The sequence below is a fragment of the Pleurodeles waltl genome, chromosome 6, assembly GCF_031143425.1.
Source record: "Pleurodeles waltl isolate 20211129_DDA chromosome 6, aPleWal1.hap1.20221129, whole genome shotgun sequence".
In the NCBI taxonomy this organism is placed as follows: Eukaryota; Metazoa; Chordata; class Amphibia; order Caudata; family Salamandridae; genus Pleurodeles; species Pleurodeles waltl.
Genome location: NC_090445.1, coordinates 365875511 through 365899839, shown reverse-complemented (window position 1 = coordinate 365899839; position 24329 = coordinate 365875511). Strand labels below are relative to the sequence as shown.

The following is a 24329-nucleotide window of genomic DNA, read 5'->3' as shown; positions in this document are numbered from 1 at the left end:
GAGCCGAAAATCAAATTGTTAATGACAGTTTCCAGATCTCTAGCTTGGGACCTTTGCACACGGAAAAGACTCCATTCCACAGAACAGGGAGGAAAATGGTGGTGAGGAATCTGCAGTTAGAGTATCCATCAATAAAGACTGTTCGTGAAGGCAAGTAACTTAGTCTTCAGACGGCGATTTCTAAATTCTTCATTCTCACTTTTAGTACAGAACTAAATTCAGAAGTCAAGCATTTTCCTATCATGCCCCTTAACAATGAACAACTGTAGTAATCTGGGTCTTTGCATGATATACCTCATTTTGATATACTATTTAAACAATCAAGAGGTTCCCTTACTAGTGGACAGTGGCTTGCTCTAGCAATCCCAAGGTGCTCTTGTGTAGTGTGGTTGAGCAGCTTTAGGTTTACCAGAGAGGAGTATTAGACATTTGCTATAGGCAAGGTCCATAAATTAACATGACAACAAGGATATCCACACCAATTGATAAAAATACCATGTATCTTTATATGTATTTAGGTATCAGAATCAAGCATGTTCCGCAATTCAAAATATTACAGTTTTGCAAAGAGGACAGTGAGGTTATTTTTAAAGATGCAATGTTACTCTATGGGAGAGAAGATGTATACAGCAAACAGATACTAGACAAAGTCTTACAGGACCCATCTTTCAGACTTAAGTTGAGTATAGTGCTGCATCCTAGGCAATACGAATAGATCACCTCGGGCGACACTTGGGGATGGTAGGAAATGGATACATCAGTGCAGTTCAACATCGGATGCCCTGCTGAAGTCAACAGGAATAGGTCTGGTCAGAAAGATCCTGCAGGTAAGGGCTGGGGACCAGTCCAAGTGAACCAACAAGGGTGTTCAGTTCTTGGGATGCTCGGGACGAGGAGACAACTTTTGGTCCTCTTTTACTTAGTCCGGTGAGGCCAGGAGCAGAGCTGTCTTGTACCGGCAGGTTCCAGCCACCGGAGGTGGTCGCAGTTGAGGAAGCCCTGAAGAAAAAGGCTGCAGTTGTGGACTGGAGATCCAGGCTCACTGAACCAACAACTGGGCTCTGGGACATAGGGACACTTCTCCTCACTCAGGTGTGGCCAGGTGTACTGGGCAGTCTGGTTCGCGTCACTGGAGGTGGTCATGGTAGCGGGTGGCAGAAAGATGTAGGGGAGAAGCTCACCAGTTCCAAGGCAGTTCCTTGTTCTTGTGAAGGCTGGAAGGCATAGAACAGGAAGAAGTAAGAGGAGGCATCTTTGGCACGAGGGTCGAAGTTAGCAGATAGGCTGGAAGAGTTGGTGCAGAGTTAGTCAGTGGTCTTCAGTTCTTGCTTTTGAATCTCTTCAGGGTCCTTATTCTTCTTTCAGGTTAGCAGGCTCTGATTTTCTGGTGCCAGGGGCTTCACTAAATACTGAAGTTAGGGGCATTAGGGGAATAGCTAATGGGTTGCTTACCGCTTGGTCCACAACACCCTATACATCACCAACTCCTGTGGGAAGTGGTCCTAACCCTGTCCCAGAGATCCTAGTTGTCTCATCACCAATATGGCAGACCTTTAAATTGTGTCCACATCAGGCAGCTCAACTTAGGGGTGGAGCTGACCTGGAGTGGACAAGCCTCTCCGACTACTAATTTTCCCACCTGTCCAGGTGCCAAATGGGTCCTGGCTCTCAGGGTCGCCATATCCACACCGGAGGGAAGCCAGCTCTGCATACCAAGGGCAGTGTGCTCTTTGAAGCCCCCTGCCTCGGAACGCAATTTTGCAGGTCAACCTGTTGGGAGGGGTATGTTAAACCTGCCAGAGCAGACTTTCTTCGTGACTGCCCGAGAGCGGAGGCTCTCAACCTTGGGGGTCAGAAATAGGTCTGTTGGTGGCAGGCTGGTTAAGACTAGTGGGTCAGAACCACACAAGATGGAAGGTTGGAATGGAAGTTGGAACCCATCAATGGAATCAGTGAGGCTTATTAATATGAGATGTTGGATACCAAACATCCTTAGTTTCAGTGAAGCCATCATGTAGTTAGAGAGCTTGTGTTGACCAGTGTGCACCACTTACTAAAAAATGGTTTCTCTGATCACTTACTATGTCTAAGAATTAACCAAGACCTAGCAAGGGCATACCTGCTATTGTAGCTATGACCACACATGTAATAAAATGCAACCAGCCTTAGGGCTGGAAGGCCTGCTGTAGTGGTGACTTACATATATTGAATGCAGTGTTACTGGGCATGGCACACAGGTTATGTCCCATGCTGCGATTTCATTTTTAGCTGCACCAAGACAAGCAGCCTGCAATGGCAGTCTGTATGAGCTAGGTGTGATGTCCCTGAGGGTGGCACAATACTTACAGGGGAAGCCAAAGGTATTGCCAATTGGAGAACAATTGTACAGTTTTAGCTAAAAAGAGATCTGGCACATGGGACCTGGTTAGCAGGAACCCAGTGCACTTTGTCAGAAATTGCATCAAATGCCAGGTAAAAACTGGGGGTTACCATTGTAGGAAAGTACCCTCTTTTTGGCGTGGTTACCCCCCCTTTTTGCCTCCTATTCGTCCGCATTGACTGTTTTCCTGCTAACCACTGATTGTGCTCTCTCCCTCTAAATTTGGTTGCCTAAGATTTTTGTACACTCCACAATTGGCATACTGGTTCCCCCCTTGTAAGTCCCTAGTATATGGTACTTGGGTACCTAGGGCATTGGGATACCAGGGGTTCCCTATGGGCTGTACCATGTATTATGCCAACCATGGGAGCCCATGTAAAATGTGTCTGCAGGCCTGCCATTGCAGCCTGCGTGAAAAGGAGCATGCACCCTTCACTACAGGTCACTGCACTAGGTCATTGTAAGTCACTCCTATGGTAGCCCCCCTAGCCTAAAGGGCAGGTCCCTGTGTGTTAAGGCACCCCCGCAGGAGCAGAGGTTCCACCTATGAACTCCAGCTCCATTACGCTGGACTTCGTAAGCACGGGGAAGCCATTTTACCTGTGTACTGGACACAGTTCACTACTTGTGTCCAGCTACATAATGGTAACTCCGGACCTGGGCATGTTTGGTATCAAACGTGTCGGAATCATACCCAAAATACTGTTGCTAGTATTGGTTGTATGATTGCATGCACTCTGGAGGCTCCTTAGATGACCCCCCAGTATTGCTTCTGCCAGGACTTCTAGGGTTTTCCGGGCAGTCCACGCTGCTGCCATCCCTCAGACAGGTTTCTGCCCTCCTGCTGCTTGAACAGCTCAGGCAGGGGAAGGAAGAACAACATTTCCTGCGGGAGAGGGAGGCAACATCATCTCCCTTGAACATAGCTGCTACAAGGCTTGGTAGGGGTAGCCGCCTCAAGCCACTGGTTTGCTTTGAAGCACACATTTGGTACCCTCCTTGCATAAACCTGTTTGCACCAGCCCAGGGACCCCCGGCCCTTGGTCTGGCAAGAAACTGGACAAAGGAAAGGGGAGTGACCACTCCACTGTCCATTACAACCTCAGTGGTGGTTCCTAGAGTTCCTCCAGGTGGCCACTCGATTCTGCCATCTTGAAACCAAGAGGTGCAGAGGCCCCTGGGAGCATCTGAGTGGCCATGTCAGGCAGTTGATGTCAGACACCCCTCCTGATAGGTGGTCACCTTGCTAGGTGACCAAACCCTCTCTTCGGGCTATGTATGGACTCCCTTGAGGGTGAGTCCCCAGATTCGATGTGCAAGACGCCACAGGACATCTCTGCATTTTTTACTTCTACTTCTGGCCACTGGAACCGCAACTGGACTCTTCAGGAACAGACAAAATTGCAACTCTCAAGACGTCCTCACCTTGCAACTTTGTTTCCCCGGCTCCTTCCATCAACTGCACACTTCCCCAGATGGGCAGCCTCTTGAGTCGACGAGACTTCAGTCTGCATCAAGCAAGAAGCAAGAAGGAATCTCCCTTGGAGTGAAGCAGTTACTCCCCCTGCATCTAGAGGCACCTACAGCAACGACGTTCGGCTGTGTGATTCTGCTCTCCTTTGGAACCTTGCCTCCCCTTGCAGGACTATACACCTGTGCACCGCGACTCTTGCAGCTACCAAGGCTTGCTGTCTCCTGCTCCAAGTGATCTTTAGGCTCCGAGTAGCCAAAGGCCCAGGCACTTCATCCTACCAAGCACAGTCTCCTCTCTGCTGCTCCAGCAAAGTGGGGCCCCACTCCAGGTGTGCTGATTGGGCCTCGCAGTAACTTACTGTGCCTGCTGCCGGTGGGTTGTCTGTGGGGGCTGCCCAGACTCCCCTCCAAGGGTCGAGTCCCCTGGACCTTGCTGGTCCTGTTCAGTCTTGCAACTCACCTTCTGCTCCTCTTGCATTTGCCAAGGCTTGTTGGTGGTTCTTTTACACCACTGACCATTTGCAACCCGACAACCAACATGGGGCACCATCTGCACTACCCCAAGGACTACACAGATGGTCTTCTCCCCCCGCTGACCCGGATCTTCATCCAAGGGGGGGTGGTAGCTTCTGCTCCCAATGGACACTCCATTGTGGACTGGCCTCCGTCCCATTCTTTTGCAGGTCTTCTTATACCAGAATCCATCTTTACACACCAGGGTGGATGACCTAAGCCAGCGCTGCATAGCGGATCACAAATGCCAAGTACCCCTGGCAGTAGCGCAGGCCATCTTCCAGCAATTGGGAGATGTAGAAAGCTGGCAATCTAAGTAGTGTATTTATGTAGGAGCACCAAATGCAGACAGTCCAGTCAACCTTTACTGGTAAGCTACACAGAAAGTCATCTTCCTACATTGGTGGATCGGTAGTCGTATACAAAACTTTACATTCACTGATACCACTTGGCTAGTAGGTTAGTACATGAAGTAACAATTAACTTTTGACAAAAACAATTTCTTTGATTTTCAATTTTTCCAGATTTTTTAATCTAAACTTTTAGAGGCTTATGTTAAAAACCCCAGTCCTTAGTATTACAAATTTAAAGTTTTTGGTTAGTTAGGCCTTTAAAGTCGGTTTTAGATTTTTTCATTTGAATCTCTTTAAAAAGGATCCAACTACATTAAACATGTCAACCTCAGAGAAAGAGTCAAGGAACTCAACCAGTACTTTTTGTCCCACTTATGTTTCTTTGTACGTCCATACAGTAATATTTTGCAAATATGTGAGGAGGGGCCCATGTTGCTGCTGTGCAGATTGTGTCTACAGGTAATTTTGCTAGGAATACTAAAGTTGAGCCCTTCTTCCTTGTTGAATGAGCTTTGGGATGTGATGGGAGAGTGGCCGAGTAGCAGGTTTGATTAGTTTCCACAATCAATGGTGCAATTGTCTCCTTTGTTACTAGCAAACCCCTGGTTGATTTTGCAGAGGAAATGAACAATTGGTTTCCCTTGCAAAACTGTTTAGTTTCTTGGAAATAGTATATTAAACCTCTCCTTACATCCAAGGTGTGTAGGGCTGCTTCCATTTGCGTTTCTTTGAAGAATACTGGTAGTTAAGTGCTTTGGTTGCCATGAAAATTGCTAACTATTTTGGATAAGATCAGTGGGTTTGTTCTGACAACCACTTTGTCCTTGTTTATTTGCACGTATAGTTCCAGAACTATTAACGCGTGTAGATAAATCACTTTCCAAAGTGATGAGATAGTTGTTTTTAATGTGATAAATCGGCGATCTGCCTTGTGTGCAGGCTCAAAAGGATTTGTTATCAATTGTATTGGCACTGTGACTAAGTTCCACATTGGTGCTGGTCTTGGTAGTGGTGGGGGGGGATTCTGGGACTCGCTGTCCAACAGATGAGTAAGGTATGTTGGTACCGTTTCCGGTCTTGTTTTTGTTTCCATGGCTTTGTTTAATATTTCCATAGTTCTAGGTAGTAGTTGTAAGTTTTCAAACTATGTATTCAGGCACCAGGTTGCTAGAATGAGTGTTGCTGGCTCTGGGTGGTTCACTTTCCTCTCCTGCATTGTAAAGAGGTCTCGTTCGACCTCGATCTTGATCATTTGTCCCCTGGACAACACTAGTAGGTTTGTGTACCAGGTCTGTCTGGCCCATTGTGGGGCTGTGAGGTTTGTCCCCCGTTGATAGGCTTTCCCCAGCACCTTGGGTATTCGGTGGAAAGGCATAAGCAAGTATCACTGACCAGTTTAGTGACCGGGCATTCGCTGCTGACCGGTGGTGTTAAATCCTGGATGCAAAGTGCTGGCATTTCTGTTCTCTGATGTTGAGAACTGATCGATTGCTGGCTTGCCCCATGCCCTGAAAATCATCTCCAGAGTTTCCTGTTTTAGTTCCCAGTTGTGTGAGGTGCTTTTCTTGTCTTACAGTCTGTTTACTTTCTCTGGTAGGTGGACAGTATGCAGATTGATCCTCCTTGGGATCATAGATTGCCATATTTTGTAGGCTAGCTTGCTCGGTGTAGGAAAACACCCTTTTTGACATGGTGAACCCCCACTTGAGCCTGGTTTCTGAGTTGGCTCCTATAAATGATGCAGGTATGACAAAAAGTGCACTGGGTTACTGCTAACCAGGTCCCCCAGTGCCAGATCTCTTTCCACAAAACTGCACAGCTGTTTTGCACCATTCGCAATTGTAGGAAGTTGGCGCTATATATACTATCTCAAAGTGAGAGATAGTGGGAACAGAGTCCAAGGGTTCCCCTTAGAGGTTGATAATGGCAAAATTAGATAATACTAATGTTCTATTTTGTGGTAGTGTGGTCGAGCAGTAGGCTTATCAGAGGGTAGTATTAAGCATTTGTTGTACACACAGGCAATAAATGAGGAACACACACTCAAAGGCTTACTCCAGGCCAATAGGTTCTATATAGAAAAATATATTTTCTTAATTTATTTTAGAACCACAAGATTTAAGATTTGAGGTATGTACATAAAATGCAAGGTACTTCACACAGGTGCGAATAGAGCCTTGATTTAAAACAGCAGTTCACACAGTTTTGATCAAAATGGCAAGAAGCTATTTTAAAAGTGGACACGTGCAAAAATCAACAGTTCATGGGGGAGGTAAGTTGGGTTAGGTTTCGCAGGTAAGTAAAGCACTTACACAGTCAGTCTCCTGGGCATAGGCAACCCCTAGTCTGCTTACAGGTAAGTACTTGTGTCCTCTAGGAGCAGACCAGGGGGGTTTTGTAGAGCAGCACGTGGGGGGTGGTGGGGGGTGGTGGGGGGGGGGGGGGGGAAGCCCACTAAACACACCCTCAGCGGCACACAGGCGGCCAGGTGCAGTAGGCAAAGTAGGCGTCAGGTTTGCTATTGAAAGCAATGAAGGGACCCAGGAGTCACTAAGGCGATGCAGGCAGGGCACAGGGGGGCTTCTCGGGCCAGCCACCGACTGGGCTAGGATGAACGCTGCCTGGTCCTGTCGGATGAGTCTCTGTGCAGGTTCTTTGAGTCTGGAGACAGGCCGGTGGGGCTGGGGCCAAGTCAGTTGGTGTCTGTCGTCTCTGTGGGGCTTTCAGGTCAGCAGTCCTTTCTTCAGGTTGCAGGAATCTGATTACCTGGGTTCAGGGTCGCCCTTAAATACTAAATTTAGGGGGGTGTTTAGGTCTGGGGGGCAGTAGCCAATGGCTGTTCCTGAGGGTGGCTACACCCTCCTTGTTCCTCCTCCCTGAAGGGAGGGGGGCACATCCCTATTCCTATTGGGGGAGTCCTCCAAAACCAAGATGGAGGATTTCTAAAAGGCAGGGATCACCCAGCTCAGGGCACCTTAGGGGCTGTCCTGACTGGTAGGTGACTCCTCCTTGTTTTTCACATCATCTCCTCTGGACTTGCCGCCAAAAGTGGGGGCTGTGTCCAGGGGGCGGGCATCTCCACTAGCTGGAGTGCCTTGGGCATTGCAACACGAAGCCTGAGCCTTTCAGGCTCACTGCTAGGTGTTACAGTTCCTGCAGGGGGAGGGTGTTAAGCACCTCCACCCAGTGCAGGCTTTGTTTCTGGCCTCAGAGCACAAAGGCTCTCACCCCAGGGGGTCAGAAACTCGTCTTAGTGGCAGGCTGGCACAGACGCGTCAGTCCTGCACTGAAGGATTGGATAAAATACGGGGGGCATCTTCCAAGACTCCCAGACCATATACTTAATATGGCCACACTGTACTTACAATGTCTTAGAATGGACTTAGACACTGTAGGGGCATATTGCTCATGCAGCTATGCCCTCACCTGTAGTATAGTGCACCCTGCCTTAGGGCTTTAAGGCCTACTAGAGGGTGACTTTCCTATGCCACAGGCAGTATTTTGTGTGCATGGCATCCTGAGGGGTATTCCATGTCGACTTTGCCTTTTTCTCCCCACCAACACACAAAATCTGCAAAGGCAAGGTGCATCTGTTAGGTGAGGGTTCCCTAAGGGGGACAACATGCTGCAGCCCTGAGGGACGTTCCCTGGTCACAGGGCCACTGGTACCTTTTACAAGGGACTTATCTGTGTGCCAGGGGTGTGCCAATTGTGGAAACAATGGTACATTTTTAGTGAAAGAACAATGGTGCTGGGGCCTGATTACTAGGGTACCATCACACTTCTTAGTCAAGTCAGCATCAATATCCGGCAAAAAGTGGGGGCTAACTGCAACAGGGAGCCATATTCCTACATCAATCTCTTTAGTTAACACTAAGTCCCTAGTAAATGGTAACCCTGGTACCTAGGGCCTGGGGTGCTAAAGAAGGTCTCTCAGGGCTGCAGCACCAGTTGTGCCACCACAGGCATGAGAAAATATGCCTCTGCTATGTCGGTCGTTTCTCGGACATAGTAAGTGTAGGAAGTTGGCTCTGTATGTGCTATTTCAAAGTAAGGAATAGCATGCACAGAGTCCAAGGGTTCCCCTTAGAGGTAAAATAGTGGTAAAAATAGATAATACTAATGCTCTATTTTGTGGTAGTGTGGTCGAGCAGTAGGCTTATCCAAGGAGTAGTGTTAAGCATTTGTTGTACATACACATAGACAATAAATGAGGTACACACACTCAGAGACAAATCCAGCCAATAGGTTTTTATATAGAAAAATATCTTTTCTTAGTTTATTTTAAGAACCACAGGTTCAAATTCTACATGTAATATCTCATTTGAAAGGTATTGCAGGTAAGTACTTTAGGAACTTCAAATCATAAAAATTGCATGTATACTTTTCAAGTTATTGACAAATAGCTGTTTTAAAAGTGGACACTTAGTGCAATTTTCACAGTTCCTAGGGGAGGTAAGTATTTGTTAGGTTAACCAGGTAAGTAAGACACTTACAGGGCTTAGTTCTTGGTCCAAGGTAGCCCACCGTTGGGGGTTCAGAGCAACCCCAAAGTTACCACACCAGCAGCTCAGGGCCGGTCAGGTGCAGAGTTCAAAGTGGTGCCCAAAACGCATAGGCTAGAATGGAGAGAAGGGGGTGCCCCGGTTCCGGTCTGCTTGCAGGTAAGTACCCGCGTCTTCGGAGGGCAGACCAGGGGGGTTTTGTAGGGCACCGGGGGGGACACAAGTCCACACAGAAATTTCACCCTCAGCAGCGCGGGGGCGGCCGGGTGCAGTGTAGGAACAGGCGTCGGGTTCGCAATGTTAGTCTATGAGAGATCTCGGGATCTCTTCAGCGCTGCAGGCAGGCAAGGGGGGGGGATTCCTCGGGGAAACCTCCACTTGGGCAAGGGAGAGGGACTCCTGGGGGTCACTTCTCCAGTGAAAGTCCGGTCCTTCAGGTCCTGGGGGCTGCGGGTGCAGGGTCTCTCCCAGGCGTCGGGACTTTAGGTTCAAAGAGTCGCGGTCAGGGGAAGCCTCGGGATTCCCTCTGCAGGCGGCGCTGTGGGGGCTCAGGGGGGACAGGTTTTGGTACTCACAGTATCAGAGTAGTCCTGGGGTCCCTCCTGAGGTGTCGGATCTCCACCAGCCGAGTCGGGGTCGCCGGGTGCAGTGTTGCAAGTCTCACGCTTCTTGCGGGGAGCTTGCAGGGTTCTTTAAAGCTGCTGGAAACAAAGTTGCAGCTTTTCTTGGAGCAGGTCCGCTGTCCTCGGGAGTTTCTTGTCTTTTCGAAGCAGGGGCAGTCCTCAGAGGATGTCGAGGTCGCTGGTCCCTTTGGAAGGCGTCGCTGGAGCAGGATCTTTGGAAGGCAGGAGACAGGCCGGTGAGTTTCTGGAGCCAAGGCAGTTGTCGTCTTCTGGTCTTCCTCTGCAGGGGTTTTTCAGCTAGGCAGTCCTTCTTGTAGTTGCAGGAATCTAATTTTCTAGGGTTCAGGGTAGCCCTTAAATACTAAATTTAAGGGCGTGTTTAGGTCTGGGGGGTTAGTAGCCAATGGCTACTAGCCCTGAGGGTGGGTACACCCTCTTTGTGCCTCCTCCCAAGGGGAGGGGGTCACAATCCTAACCCTATTGGGGGAATCCTCCATCTGCAAGATGGAGGATTTCTAAAAGTCAGAGTCACCTCAGCTCAGGACACCTTAGGGGCTGTCCTGACTGGCCAGTGACTCCTCCTTGTAGCTTTCTTTGTTCCCTCCAGCCTTGCCGCCAAAAGTGGGGGCCGTGGCCGGAGGGGGCGGGCAACTCCACTAAGCTGGAGTGCCCTGCTGGGCTGTGACAAAGGGGGGAGCCTTTGAGGCTCACCGCCAGGTGTCACAGTTCCTGCCTGGGGGAGGTGTTAGCATCTCCACCCAGTGCAGGCTTTGTTACTGGCCTCAGAGTGACAAAGGCACTCTCCCCATGGGGCCAGCAACATGTCTCTAGTGTGGCAGGCTGCTGGAACCAGTCAGCCTACACAGATAGTTGGTTAAGTTTCAGGGGGCACCTCTAAGGTGCCCTCTGTGGTGGATTTTACAATAAAATGTACACTGGCATCAGTGTGCATTTATTGTGCTGAGAAGTTTGATACCAAACTTCCCAGTTTTCAGTGTAGCCATCATGGTGCTGTGGAGTTCGTGTTTGACAGACTCCCAGACCATATACTCTTATGGCTACCCTGCACTTACAATGTCTAAGGTTTTGTTTAGACACTGTAGGGGTACCATGCTCATGCACTGGTACCCTCACCTATGGTATAGTGCACCCTGCCTTAGGGCTGTAAGGCCTGCTAGAGGGGTGTCTTACCTATACTGCATAGGCAGTGAGAGGCTGGCATGGCACCCTGAGGGGAGTGCCATGTCGACTTACTCATTTTGTTCTCACTAGCACACACAGGCTTGTAAGCAGTGTGTCTGTGCTGAGTGAGGGGTCTCTAGGGTGGCATAAGACATGCTGCAGCCCTTAGAGACCTTCCTTGGCATCAGGGCCCTTGGTACTAGAAGTACCAGTTACAAGGGACTTATCTGAATGCCAGGGTGTGCCAATTGTGGATACAATGGTACATTTTAGGTGAAGGAACACTGGTGCTGGGGCCTGGTTAGCAGGGTCCCAGCACTCTTCTCAGTCAAGTCAGCATCAGTATCAGGCAAAAAGTGGGGGGTAACTGCAACAGGGAGCCATTTCTTTACAGTAAGTGACCAGGGAAGCCATTTTAAACGCATGTGCTTGATACGGATTATAGGAAAGTACCCTCTTTCTTGGCATGGTTACCCCCATTTTCTGCCTGTTGTCACTGTGTTTGACTCCATCTACTGGGATCCTGCTAACCAGGACGCCAGTAGCTTTGCTCTCTCCTGTACATTGTACCCTTTTCCTCCCCACAATTGGCACACTGGTCCCCCCCATGTAAGTTCCTAGTATATGGTACCAAGGTAGCCAGGCCATTAGGGTTCCAGGGGATCACTCTTGGCTGCAGCACTTATTCTGCCACCCATAGGGAGCACATGCAAAGGGTTCTGCAGGCCTGCCATTTCAGTCTGCTTGAAACGAGACCATGCACCAATTTTCACTACAGGTCACTTTACCCAGGTCACTGCAAGTCACCCCTATGGTAGGCCCTCTCAGCCCAGATGGCAGGGTGCAGATACCCGTGTGTGTGAGGGCACTCCTGCACTAGCAGAGGTGCCCCCACAAACTTCAGATCCTTTTTCCTGGACTTCATGAGTGCGGAGACACCATTTTACGCATGTACTGGACATAGGTCCGTGGGATCTTCTTTTGTAGTGCTGTGTGGGCTTCTTCTGCGACTGTGTCCCCGTCCTGTGGGACTCCTGTGGGTGCTGCCTTTGCTCCTGTGGACTCGGACGCCGAGGGTCACCTGTGACTCCCCCTCCTGAGTGGAGTCCTCCTGGGCCTTGCTAGTCCCTGGCAGCACCACTTCTCTTCTAACCGCGAGTTTGCCTTTGCCACGGGTTGTTAATGGAATTGCTGCACCAATACCCATCTGCAATCTTCCTTTCAGCATGGGACATCATCTGCATCCATCAGGAACTCTTCTTCGGCTCCAGTCCCGCAGTGCTGACGTGTTCATCACCATCGACCAATTGCCGTTTTGTCCTTTTTTGGTATCAGAAAATACAGGGAATAAACACCTGTTCTTTTCTGATGGTTGGGTACCAGTTCTATTGCATCATTTTGCAACAACGCTTGGACTTCTAGGTGTAATAAATCTAAGTGCTGTTTGGACATGTTGTGTGTTCTTGGAGGCACATTTGGTGGTAATTGTAGGAATTCTATGCAATAACCATGTTGGATAATAGCTAGGACCCACGAGTCTTATTTCTTCCCAGTTTTGGTACAAATCTGTGAGTCTCCCCCCCACTGGTGTTATGTGTTGGGGATTTGTGACACTGAAGTCACTGTTTATTTTGAGGGGTCTGTGGAACTTTCCTCTAGTTTTAGGGAACTGTCCACCTCTGTATTGTCCCCGAAAGCCTCCTCTTTCAAACTTTCGACTTTCTTTGTCCGGTGGTGGTGCATCTCCAGAGTTGTGTGAATTAGCCCTTTTACGTGCTACACTTACTGAGTCAGGTGTCAGTTGTTGTGTGATGTATACAGGGTCTGTAGGGGGAGGCTGGTACTTCTTCTCCACCCTAGGTGTGATGGCTCTGCCTTTGACGGGTTCTTGAAATACTTGTTTCGCGTGTTTCAACATCCCTGGTAACATCGGGAGACTTTGGTACTGACTGTGTGTCGACGACAAAGTATTAAATAAAAAAGTCATCCTCAATGGGTTCAACGTGCAGTGCCACATTGTGAATAGCCGCTTCTCTGTACACCACTTGTGTGTAGGCAGTACTGTCCTCAGGTGGTGAGGGCCTCGCTGGGTAGCAGTCTGGACTATTGTCAGATACTGGTGCATCATATAGATCCCATGCATCTGGGTCATCCTGGCTCATCCCGGTGTGCGTTAGAGATTGCATCATAGGTGGGGTCGCAATTGGTGATGGTTGCGGTGAGCGGTGTGGTGATGGTTGTGGTGAAATCGGTGGTGGAGTTACTTCTTTTGCCACCTTTGCTTTCGGTTGTTTCTCTGGGTCTTTGAAAGCAAGTTTTCTTTTCATCCTTATAGGAGGGAGAGTTCTTATTTTCCCCGTTTCCTTCTGAATATGGAGCCTTTGGGTATAATCAGGCTCCCCTGCTTCTAGCTCTTGTCCAAATCTATGGTCTTGTAGTTGGTTCTGAAAGGCCTGGTTCTTCAGAGTAGGAGCTTGTTTTCGGTTCCAAAGCTGGGTGTTTCGGTACCGAATCTTTTGACATTTTTTTTCGGCTCCAAAGCCACTTTCTAAGGTTTCGGTGTGCCGATCTCTCGGTGCAGACTTATCTCGGAGCCAGTCTCGAGTCTGGTCTGAGCCAGGTTCTCGGTGTCGAGTATGCTGCGTGTCAGTATCTCGACCGGAGTCGTAAGACTTCGACACGTGCGTGCTGTAAGGAAATGCCTCCTTGGCATTGTTACCCCCTGACTTTTTGCCTTTGCTGATGCTATGTTTTGAATTGAAAGTGTGCTGAGGCCTGCTAACCAGGCCCCAGCACCAGTGTTCTTTCCCTAACCTGTACTTTTGATTCCACAATTGGCACACCCTGGCATCCAGATAAGTCCCTTGTAACTGGTACCTCTGGTACCAAGGGCCCTGATGCCAGGGAAGGTCTCTAAGGGCTGCAGCATGTATTATGCCACCCTAGAGACCCCTCACTCAGCACAGACACACTGCTTACAAGCCTGTGTGTGCTAGTGAGAACAAAATGAGTAAGTCGACATGGCACTCCCCTCAGGGTGCCATGCCAGCCTCTCACTGCCTATGCAGTATAGGTAAGACACCCCTCTAGCAGGCCTTACAGCCCCAAGGCAGGGTGCACTATACCATAGGTGAGGGTACCAGTGCATGAGCACTGTACCCCTAAAGTGTCTAAGCAAAACCTTAGACATTGTAAGTGCAGGGTAGCCATAAGAGTATATGGTCTGGGAGTCTGTTTTACACGAACTCCACAGCACCATAATGGCTACACTGAAAACTGGGAAGTTTGGTATTGTAAGGAAATGCCTCCTTGGCATGGTTGCCCCCTGACTTTTTGCCTTTGCTGATGCTATGTTTACAATTGAAAGTGTGCTGAGGCCTGCTAACCAGGCCCCAGCACCAGTGTTCTTTCCCTAACCTGTACTTTTGTATCCACAATTGGCAGACCCTGGCATCCAGATAAGTCCCTTGTAACTGGTACTTCTAGTACCAAGGGCCCTGATGCCAAGGAAGGTCTCTAAGGGCTGCAGCATGTCTTATGCCACCCTGGAGACCTCTCACTCAGCACAGACACACTGCTTGCCAGCTTGTGTGTGCTAGTGAGGACAAAACGAGTAAGTCGACATGGCACTCCCCTCAGGGTGCCATGCCAGCCTCTCACTGCCTATGCAGTATAGGTAAGCCACCCCTCTAGCAGGCCTTACAGCCCTAAGGCAGGGTGCACTATACCATAGGTGAGGGTACCAGTGCATGAGCATGGTACCCCTACAGTGTCTAAACAAAACCTTAGACATTGTAAGTGCAGGGTAGCCATAAGAGTATATGGTCTGGGAGTCTGTCAAACACGAACTCCACAGCACCATAATGGCTACACTGAAAACTGGGAAGTTTGGTATCAAACTTCTCAGCACAATAAATGCACACTGATGCCAGTGTACATTTTATTGTAAAATACATCCCAGAGGGCACCTTAGAGGTGCCCCCTGAAACTTAACCGACTATCTGTGTAGGCTGACTAGTTTTAGCAGCCTGCCGCAAACCGAGACATGTTGCTGGCCCCATGGGTAGAGTGCCTTTGTCACTCTGAGGCCAGTAACAAAGCCTGCACTGGGTGGAGATGCTAACACCTCCCCCAGGCAGGAATTGTCACACCTGGCGGTGAGCCTCAAAGGCTCACCTCCTTTGTGCCAACCCAGCAGGACACTCCAGCTAGTGGAGTTGCCCGCCCCCTCCGGCCAGGCCCCACTTTTGGCGGCAAGGCCGGAGAAAATAATGAGAAAAACAAGGAGGAGTCACTGGCCAGTCAGGACAGCCCCTAAGGTGTCCTGAGCTGAGGTGACTAACTTTTAGAAATCCTCCATCTTGCAGATGGAGGATTCCCCCAATAGGGTTAGGATTGTGACCCCCTCCCCTTGGGAGGAGGCACAAAGAGGGTGTATCCACCCTCAGGGCTAGTAGCCATTGGCTACTAACCCCCCAGACCTAAACACGCCCTTAAATTTAGTATTTAAGGGCTACCCTGAACCCTAGAAAATTAGATTCCTGCAACTACAAGAAGAAGGACTGCCTAGCTGAAAAACCCCTGCAGCGGAAGACCAGAAGACGACAACTGCCTTGGCTCCAGAAACTCACCGGCCTGTCTCCTGCCTTCCAAAGATCCTGCTCCAGCGACGCCTTCCAAAGGGACCAGCGACCTCGACATCCTCTGAGGACTGCCCCTGCTTCGAAAAGACAAGAAACTCCCGAGGACAGCGGACCTGCTCCAAGAAAAGCTGCAACTTTGTGTCCAGCAGCTTTAAAGATCCCTGCAAGCTCCCCGCAAGAAGCGTGAGACTTGAAACCCTGCACCCGGCGACCCCGACTCGGCTGGTGGCGATCCAACACCTCAGGAGGGACCCCAGGACTACTCTGATACTGTGAGTACCAAAACCTGTCCCCCCTGAGCCCCCACAGCGCCGCCTGCAGAGGGAATCCCGAGGCTTCCCCTGACCGCGACTCTTTGAACCTAAAGTCCCGACGCCTGGGAGAGACCCTGCACCCGCAGCCCCCAGGACCTGAAGGACCGGACTTTCACTGGAGAAGTGACCCCCAGGAGTCCCTCTCCCTTGCCCAAGTGGAGGTTTCCCCGAGGAATCCCCCCCTTGCCTGCCTGCAGCGCTGAAGAGATCCCGAGATCTCTCATAGACTAACATTGAAAACCCGACGCTTGTTTCTACACTGCACCCGGCCGCCCCCGCGCTGCTGAGGGTGAAATTTCTGTGTGGACTTGTGTCCCCCCCGGTGCCCTACAAAACCCCCCTGGTCTGCCCTCCGAAGACGCGGGTACTTACCTGCAAGCAGACCGGAACCGGGGCACCCCCTTCTCTCCATTCTAGCCTATGTGGTTTGGGCACCACTTTGAACTCTGCACCTGACCGGCCCTGAGCTGCTGGTGTGGTGACTTTGGGGTTGCTCTGAACCCCCAACGGTGGGCTACCTTGGACCAAGAACTAAGCCCTGTAAGTGTCTTACTTACCTGGTTAACCTAACAAATACTTACCTCCCCTAGGAACTGTGAAAATTGCACTAAGTGTCCACTTTTAAAACAGCTATTTGTGAATAACTTGAAAAGTATACATGCAATTTTGATGATTTGAAGTTCCTAAAGTACTTACCTGCAATACCTTTCGAATGAGATATTACATGTAGAATTTGAACCTGTGGTTCTTAAAATAAACTAAGAAAAGATATTTTTCTATAACAAAACCTATTGGCTGGATTTGTCTCTGAGTGTGTGTACCTCATTTATTGTCTATGTGTATGTACAACAAATGCTTAACACTACTCCTTGGATAAGCCTACTGCTCGACCACACTACCACAAAATAGAGCATTAGTATTATCTCTTTTTGCCACTATCTTACCTCTAAGGGGAACCCTTGGACTCTGTGCATACTATTCCTCACTTTGAAATAGCACATACAGAGCCAACTTCCTACAGGTATCAAACTTCTCAGCACAATAAATGCACACTGATGCCAGTGTACATTTTATTGTAAAATACACCACAGAGGCCACCTTAGAGGTGCCCCCTGAAACTTAACCGACTATCTGTGTAGGCTGACTGGTTCCAGCAGCCTGCCACACTAGAGACATGTTGCTGGCCCCATGGGGAGAGTGCCTTTGTCACTCTGAGGCCAGTAACAAAGCCTGCACTGGGTGGAGATGCTAACACCTCCCCCAGGCAGGAGCTGTAACACCTGGCGGTGAGCCTCAAAGGCTCACCCCTTTGTCACAGCACCGCAGGACACTCCAGCTAGTGGAGTTGCCCGCCCCCTCCGGCCCCGGCCCCCACTTCTGGCGGCAAGGCCGCAGAAAATAATGAGAATAACCAGGAGGAGTCACTGGCCAGTCAGGACAGCCCCTAAGGTGTCCTGAGCTGAGGTGACTCTGACTTTTAGAGATCCTCCATCTTGCAGATGGAGGATTCCCCCAATAGGGTTAGGATTGTGACCCCCTCCCCTTGGGAGAAGGCACAAAGAGGGTGTACTCACCCTCAGGGCTAGTAGCCATTGGCTACTAACCCCCCAGACCTAAACACGCTCTTAAATTTAGTATTTAAGGGCTCTCCCTGAACCTAAAGATTTAGATTCCTGCAACTACAAGAAGAAGGACTGCCGAGCTGAAAGACCCCTGCAGAGGAAGACCAGAAGACACCAACTGCCTTGGCCCCAGACTTACCGGCCTGTCTCCTGCCTTCCAAAGAACCTGCTCCAGCGACGCTTTCCAAGGGACCAGCGACCTCTGAATCCTCTGAGGACTGCCCTGCTTCGAAAAAGACAAGAAACTCCCGAGGACAGCGGCACTGCTCCAAAAGAACTGCAACTTTGTTACAAGGAGCAGATTTAAAGACCCCTGCAATTCCCCGCAAGAAGCGTGAGACTTACAACACTGCACCCGGCGACCCCGACTCGACTGGTGGAGAACAACCAACTCAGGGAGGACCCTCCGGCGACTCTACGACTGTGAGTAACCAAAGTTGTCCCCCCTGAGCCCCCACTGTGACGCCTGCAGAGGGAATCCCCAGGCTCCCCCTGACCGCGACGGTCTGAACTCCATTTCCCGACGGCTGGAAAAGGCCCTGCACCCGCAGCCCCCAGCCCCTAAAGAAACGGAACTTCTGTGCAGGAGTGACCCCCAGGAGGCCCTCTCCCTTGCCCAGGTGGTGGCTACCCCGAGGAGGCCCCCCCCCTTGCCTGCCTGCATCGCTGAGTAAGGAGTTTTGGTCGGGCTGGTCGAGTTTTTGCCAGGGTGTGCCAATTGTGGAATCAAAAGTACAGGTTAGGGAAAGAACACTGGTGCTGGGGCCTGGTTAGCAGGCCTCAGCACACTTTCAATTCAAAACATAGCATCAGCAAAGGCAAAAAGTCAGGGGGTAACCATGCCAAGGAGGCATTTCCTTACAGTCTTGTAATGTAACCATGTGAAAGTGGTCTGATTTGATGTAGGTATTTAGTGTCCTGAGATCTAGTATTGGTCTCAGACTGCCGTCCTTTTTGGGTATTAGAAAGTACAGTGAGTAAACCCCTGTGTTTATTTGTTGTTTTGGTACTAATTCTATTGCTTCCTTTTGTAGCAATGCTTGAACTTCTAGTCCTAGAAGGTTTATATGTTGTTTTGACATACTGTGTGTTTTCGGTGGGATGTTTGGAGGGAATTTGAGGAATTCTATGCAATAACCATGCTGGATAATTGCTAAAACCCAATTGTCTGTTGCTATTTCTTCCCAATGTTTGTAAAATTGGCTTAGTCTCCCCCCCCTACAGGTGTTATGTGATGGGGCTGTGTGACTTGTAAGTCACTGTTTATTTTGAGGAGTTTTGGGGCTTTGGAACTTTCCCCTATTCTTTTGGAATTGGCCCCCTCTATATTGCCCCCGAAAACCTCCCCGCTGATATTGGCTCTGGTAAGTGGGCCTTGCTTGTGATGTTGTGGTCTGTTGGTTGACCTCGAAACCCTCCCCTAAAAGGTGTTTTGCGAAAAGTGCCTCTGCTCTGCGGGGAGTAGAGTGCGCCCATGGCTTTGGCGATATCAGTGTCTTTCTCGAGTTTCTCAATAGCAGTGTCGACTTCCGGCCCAAACAACTGCTGTTCATTAAAGGGCATATTTAGCACGGCTTGTTGAATTTCCGGCTTGAACCCTGAAGTACGCAGCCATGAGTGCCTTCTTATTGTAATTTCAGTGTTTACTGTCCTTGCAGCCGTATCTGCTGCATCCATTGAAGACCGTATCTGATTATTTGAGATACTTTGTCCTTCTTCCACCACTTGTTGCGCCCTTTTCTGGAACTCTTTGGGTAAGTGTTCTATGAAATGCTGCATCTCATCCCAATGAGCTCTATCGTATCTTGCCAAAAGTGCCTGTGAATTGGCAATGCGCCATTGGTTTGCTGCTTGTGCTGCTACTCTCTTGCCCGCAAATTTACGACTCTCCTTGTCTGGAGGTGGTGCGTCCCCTGAGGTATGAGAGTTGGCTCTCTTACGAGCTGCCCCCACAACTACTGAGTCTGGTGTCAGTTGTGTTGTAATATATATAGGATCTGTGGGTGGTGGCTTGTATTTTTTCTCCACCCTTGGAGTTATGGCCCTGCCTTTAACTGGATCCTGAAATATTTGTTTCGAATGTCTTAGCATTCTTGGGAGCATGGGAAGACTTTGGTACTGGCTATGGGTTGCGGATAGGGTGTTAAAGAGAAAGTCATCCTCAACTGGTTCCGAATGTAATGATACATTGTGAAACTCGGCTGCTCTTGCAACCACCTGTGTATAAGATGTACTGTCCTCAGGTGGCGAAGGCTTTGTGGGATAAGAGTCTGGGCTGTTGTCAGACACTGGAGCATCGTAGAGATCCCATGCATCGGGGTCATCCTGACTCATTGCGGTATGAGCTGGTGAGTGCATTAGTGGTTGCTGGTGATGCATGTGTTGATGGTGGTGGAGAAGGTGGTGGGGTTGTTCTCTTTGCCACCTTTGCCTGTGGTTGCTTGTCCCCTTGTTGAAAGGCAAGTTTCCTTTTGATCTTGATTGGGGGAAGAGTGGTTATCTTCCCTGTGTCTTCATGGATATGAAGCCTTCTCTGTGTGTGGTCAGGTTCCACAGTTTGAAGGTCCTCTCCAAATCTATGTAATTGGGTGGTTAGCCCTTGTTCCTCTGTATAGGAACTACTTTTCGGCTCCGAGGCTGGGTGTTTTGGGACCGAAACCTTTTCGGAAGTTATTTTCGGCTCCGAAGAAATTCTTTTGCTTCGGCTCGGTGTCTTTGTGCCGAAGTTTCTCGGAGCCGCTGTCTCGGCTCCGAGGTTGCTGTGTGGCGGTATCACGACCGGAGTCGGATGACTTCGACACCAGCCTTGGCTCGGTCACCTTGTTTTTGGGTTAAGCCACGGCCTGTTGGCGGTGGCGTCTCCTGGGCTTTTGTGGACTTTTCGTGAGTCCTAATTTTCGACGTCTTACTCACGGTTGACGTTTCTTCGGCGTCGAGTTCTTTGGAATCAGACTCGTGGATGGAGAAAGTTTCTTCTTCCTCCTCGAACCGATGTGGACCTGTGGGCGTCAACGCCATTTGTAGTCTTCTGGCTCTTCGGTCTCAGCGTCTTCCTGGACCGAAACGCTCGACAGGCCTCACACGTATCCTCCTTGTGCTCGGGGGACAAGCACAAGTTACAGACCAAATGCTGATCCGTATACGGATATTTGTTATGGCATTTTGGACAGAATCTGAACGGGGTCCGTTCCATCAGTCTTGAAGTCGCACGCGGTCGGGCCGACCAGGCCCCGACGGGGGATCGAAATTACCCCGAAGGGCCACCGGAGCTCTTCAAAATTCGGTGTCGATTTGTTCTAACTAACCCGATACCAAACGCAACAATACCAACGTTTTTTCCGAGATTCTAACTAACTTTCCGACCCGAAACACGGAGCGAAAAGGAACACGTCCGAACCCGATGGCGGAAAAAAACAATCTAAGATGGAGTCAACGCCCATGCGCAATGGAATCGAAAGGGGAGGAGTCCCTCGGTCTCGTGACTCGAAAAGACTTCTTCGAAGAAAAACAACTTGTAACACTCCGAGCCCAACACCAGACGGCGGACTGTGCACAGCATGTGTATCTGCAGCTACACATGCCATCGAACATATATATATATATATATATATATATATATATATATATAGTAACTGAAGCTAGATGAAGCCTTGTGATTGTAGATGGAAATCCACTCTTTTGCAACTGCAAAAGTTAGCAGATGAAATGGTGATCACTCAAGAGAGAAAGTTAAAGTAATGCAATAGTTACCAAACGTTTCTATTTTACCACACAACTTGTTCTTGCAATAGACTTTCCAACATTCAAGATTTGCATACATTCCTGCAAGACTCGCAAATAATCATATTTGAATATCTCAGGTTCAACATTTTGAGGGTGGGATGGAGCAATTACCTTTTCATCTGATTAAGTAAATCCTAACACCAGCAAAATCTTTCATGTAGATTTAAGGACATCTGAGAGAGAAGAGTACCATGGTAGACGTGCCCAATCTGGTTCAAGGACAATAAGTCCTAACAGGGACAGCATAATTTTCTCCACCACCATTAGGATCACTTAAAAAGGAGGAAAACGGGTGCAGTATCCCATACCCAAGTCTATTCTTAGCACATCCCCTAGAGACTTGGGGTGTGGATACTTTTATGAGAGGCTTTAGCATTTTACATTTTCTTGAGTTGCAAACAAGTCTATTGTTTGGATGCTCTAATGTGAAGACCAATGCAGAATGTGAGAATCGTATGCATCCTTATAGGTGTCTGCTCAGAAGGATGGCAAAGTAGCTGTCAACTCCTGGCTGATGCTCAGTCATCCAATGTAGGTGATTGTGTTTCAACCATTGGCAAACAATCTGGGCCATGCTGAAAAACTGTGGTAACTGTGTATCCTCCTGTTTACAAATATAAGGCAGTCATGTTGTCAGTTCGAACTATGGACCCTAGAACAGATGCGAAAAATCCTAAACCTAATTTTTGTTCCACTGGAAAGTGTCTCGACTTACTGTGTCTCAAGGGACAGCTCAAGACAATCTGAACAACTTTTGCTCTTACAAGCTCCAAGGGCAGGAAAAATACATTATATTTATAGCCCTTTCAGAACAGACAGTGACTGTAATTTAGACATGTTCCTATTAATCGAGAAAGGGCATTAAATTACTCTTACAGCAGGGAATCAGTATATTCCCACTTGCAATTAGGAATCTTCTGTTCTAAAATACCTCTTACTCCAAAGTACCACTCACCACAAAGAACTGCATTGAGGGAACACATTCTGCTGGCTCTGTTGGGGGCAGTAATCCTTCAGAGACTGCCATAGGCTCCATCTTCACCAACCCTGTTACATCCACATCCTCCTCCTCTTCATCATCTGTTATTTTGAAGTCCAGGTCCTCTGTGTACTTTCTGCGCTTCACATGTCTGTTGGAGCGCCTCTTCTAAAAAAAAAAAAAACGATTGGTGTTGATTAACAAAATCAGCACAGTCTAATAACATAACATCAACTTCCTCAGTCAAGAGTTGGAATTTCTTTCCAAATCCAACCCCATCCCACATTCACCACAGTTCTTTATCTCACCTGAATGCAGTTTTCATCCTCGTCCTGTGGGTCTGTGGACTGGCCAGCAGCAGCCTGCTCTCCATCAGAGTTGTCAGAAGAGACGTTCCGTTTCCGCTTTTTACCCACTATGGGGGTAATGGTGCTGCAAACGATAATGGAGATTTACAAGTTAAGTAAAACAACCCAAAGTTATGCCTTAATGGACGGCTGGACAGCACATATAAAAAAAGGTGCTGGTGGTGTTAAAAGAACAGGTCGGCAGGTGTAAGGTAAGTAAAATAAAATAAGTTTTCTTTTTACAACTCCCTTCTTTTCAAATAGCCATAATGCCATATAAGCATGGGAGAAAGAAGGAAATTCTGAGCCCACAATTTATGCTAGAGTTGGCATACACAAAGCTAGAATACCTTTAATGTTCTGCCAGACTAACAGCTTTGTTATAGTCAACCTTTGTTTCCCAGGTTTTCTTCTCTACAGCGTTAAATTAGTAATCCATTTTGACCCTTACTATCTGCAGCAATGCTCATGTGCCGGGCGTTATTTCTTCCAGTGAAGTGGTGGCAAGGGATCCTTACTTGTCTGGAGCAGTGGTCACAATCTCTATGACTCACTGAACTTAAAAAAAAAAAAAAAAAAAAAAAAAAATGCATCTCTAGTCATAACACACAAGACGACATAAGGGAAAGCTTCTACACAACTGTAGGAAAGTGCCCCTTTTGTACATGGTCACCCCCACGTTTTGCTCACTGGTACCAAGGTTTTTCTGACAGAGGTGCACTGGGTCCCTCCCAAACAGGTCCCCAGTGCTCTGTCCATAAAACAAGGTAAAATGTGTACAACTGGTGTAGAAAGTTGGCTCTGTATATACTATCTCAAAGTGAGAGATAGTGTGCACAGAGTACAGGGGATCCCCTTAGAGGTTGATAGTGGCAAAATTAGAGGATACTAATGCTGTATTTTGTGGTAGTGTGGTCGAGCAGTAGGCTTATCAGAGGGTAGTGTTAAGCATTTGTAGTACACACACAAGCAATAAATGAGGAACACACACTCAGACTTACTCCAGGCCAATATTTTATATATAGAAAAATATATTTTCTTAATTTATTTTAGAACCACAAGATTCAAGGTAAGTACATAAAATGCAATGTACTTCACACAGGCGAGTATAGAACTTTGATTTAAAACAGTAGTATACACAGTTTTGAGTAAAATGGCAATAAGCTATTTTAAAAGTGGACAGTGCAAATATCAACGGTTCCTGGGGGAGGTAAATTTGGTTAGGTTTCTCGGGTAAGTAAAGCACTTACACAGTCAGTCTCCTGGGCATAGGCAGCCCATCATTGGGGGGTTCAAGGCAACCCCAAACTCACGGCACCACCACCAGAGGGCCAGTCAGGTGCAGAGTTCAAAAGAGGGCCCAAAACACATAGGTGCCTATGAAGAACAGGGGTGCTCTGGTCCTAGTCTGCTTACAGGTAAGTACCTGCGTCCTCGGGGAGCAGACCAGGGGAGTTTTGTAGAGCAGCATGGGGGGGGGGGGGTTATGAGACACTCAAGCCCAAAAAACACACCCTCAGCGGCACAGGGGCGGCCGGGTGCAGTAGGCAAAGTAGGCATCGGGATTGCTATGGAAAGCAATGGAGGGACCAGTGGGTCACTTAGCCGATGC

At 48.7% G+C, this 24329-nt stretch overlaps 1 protein-coding gene across 6 annotated transcripts in view; it reads right to left on the bottom strand.

Moving 5' to 3' along the window:
• The window catches only part of CHD8 (chromodomain helicase DNA binding protein 8), a 1013809-nt gene that overhangs the window by 818757 nt on the left and 170723 nt on the right, over positions 1–24329 (bottom strand). For all 6 annotated transcript variants that reach the window (XM_069238270.1, XM_069238269.1, XM_069238274.1 and 3 more), the window contains exons 5-6: positions 22679–22802; positions 22347–22538 (exon numbers count right to left, since the gene is read on the bottom strand). In XM_069238270.1, coding sequence (XP_069094371.1) covers positions 22347–22538; positions 22679–22802 — 316 coding nt within the window. The remainder of the gene's footprint in view (positions 1–22346; positions 22539–22678; positions 22803–24329) is intronic.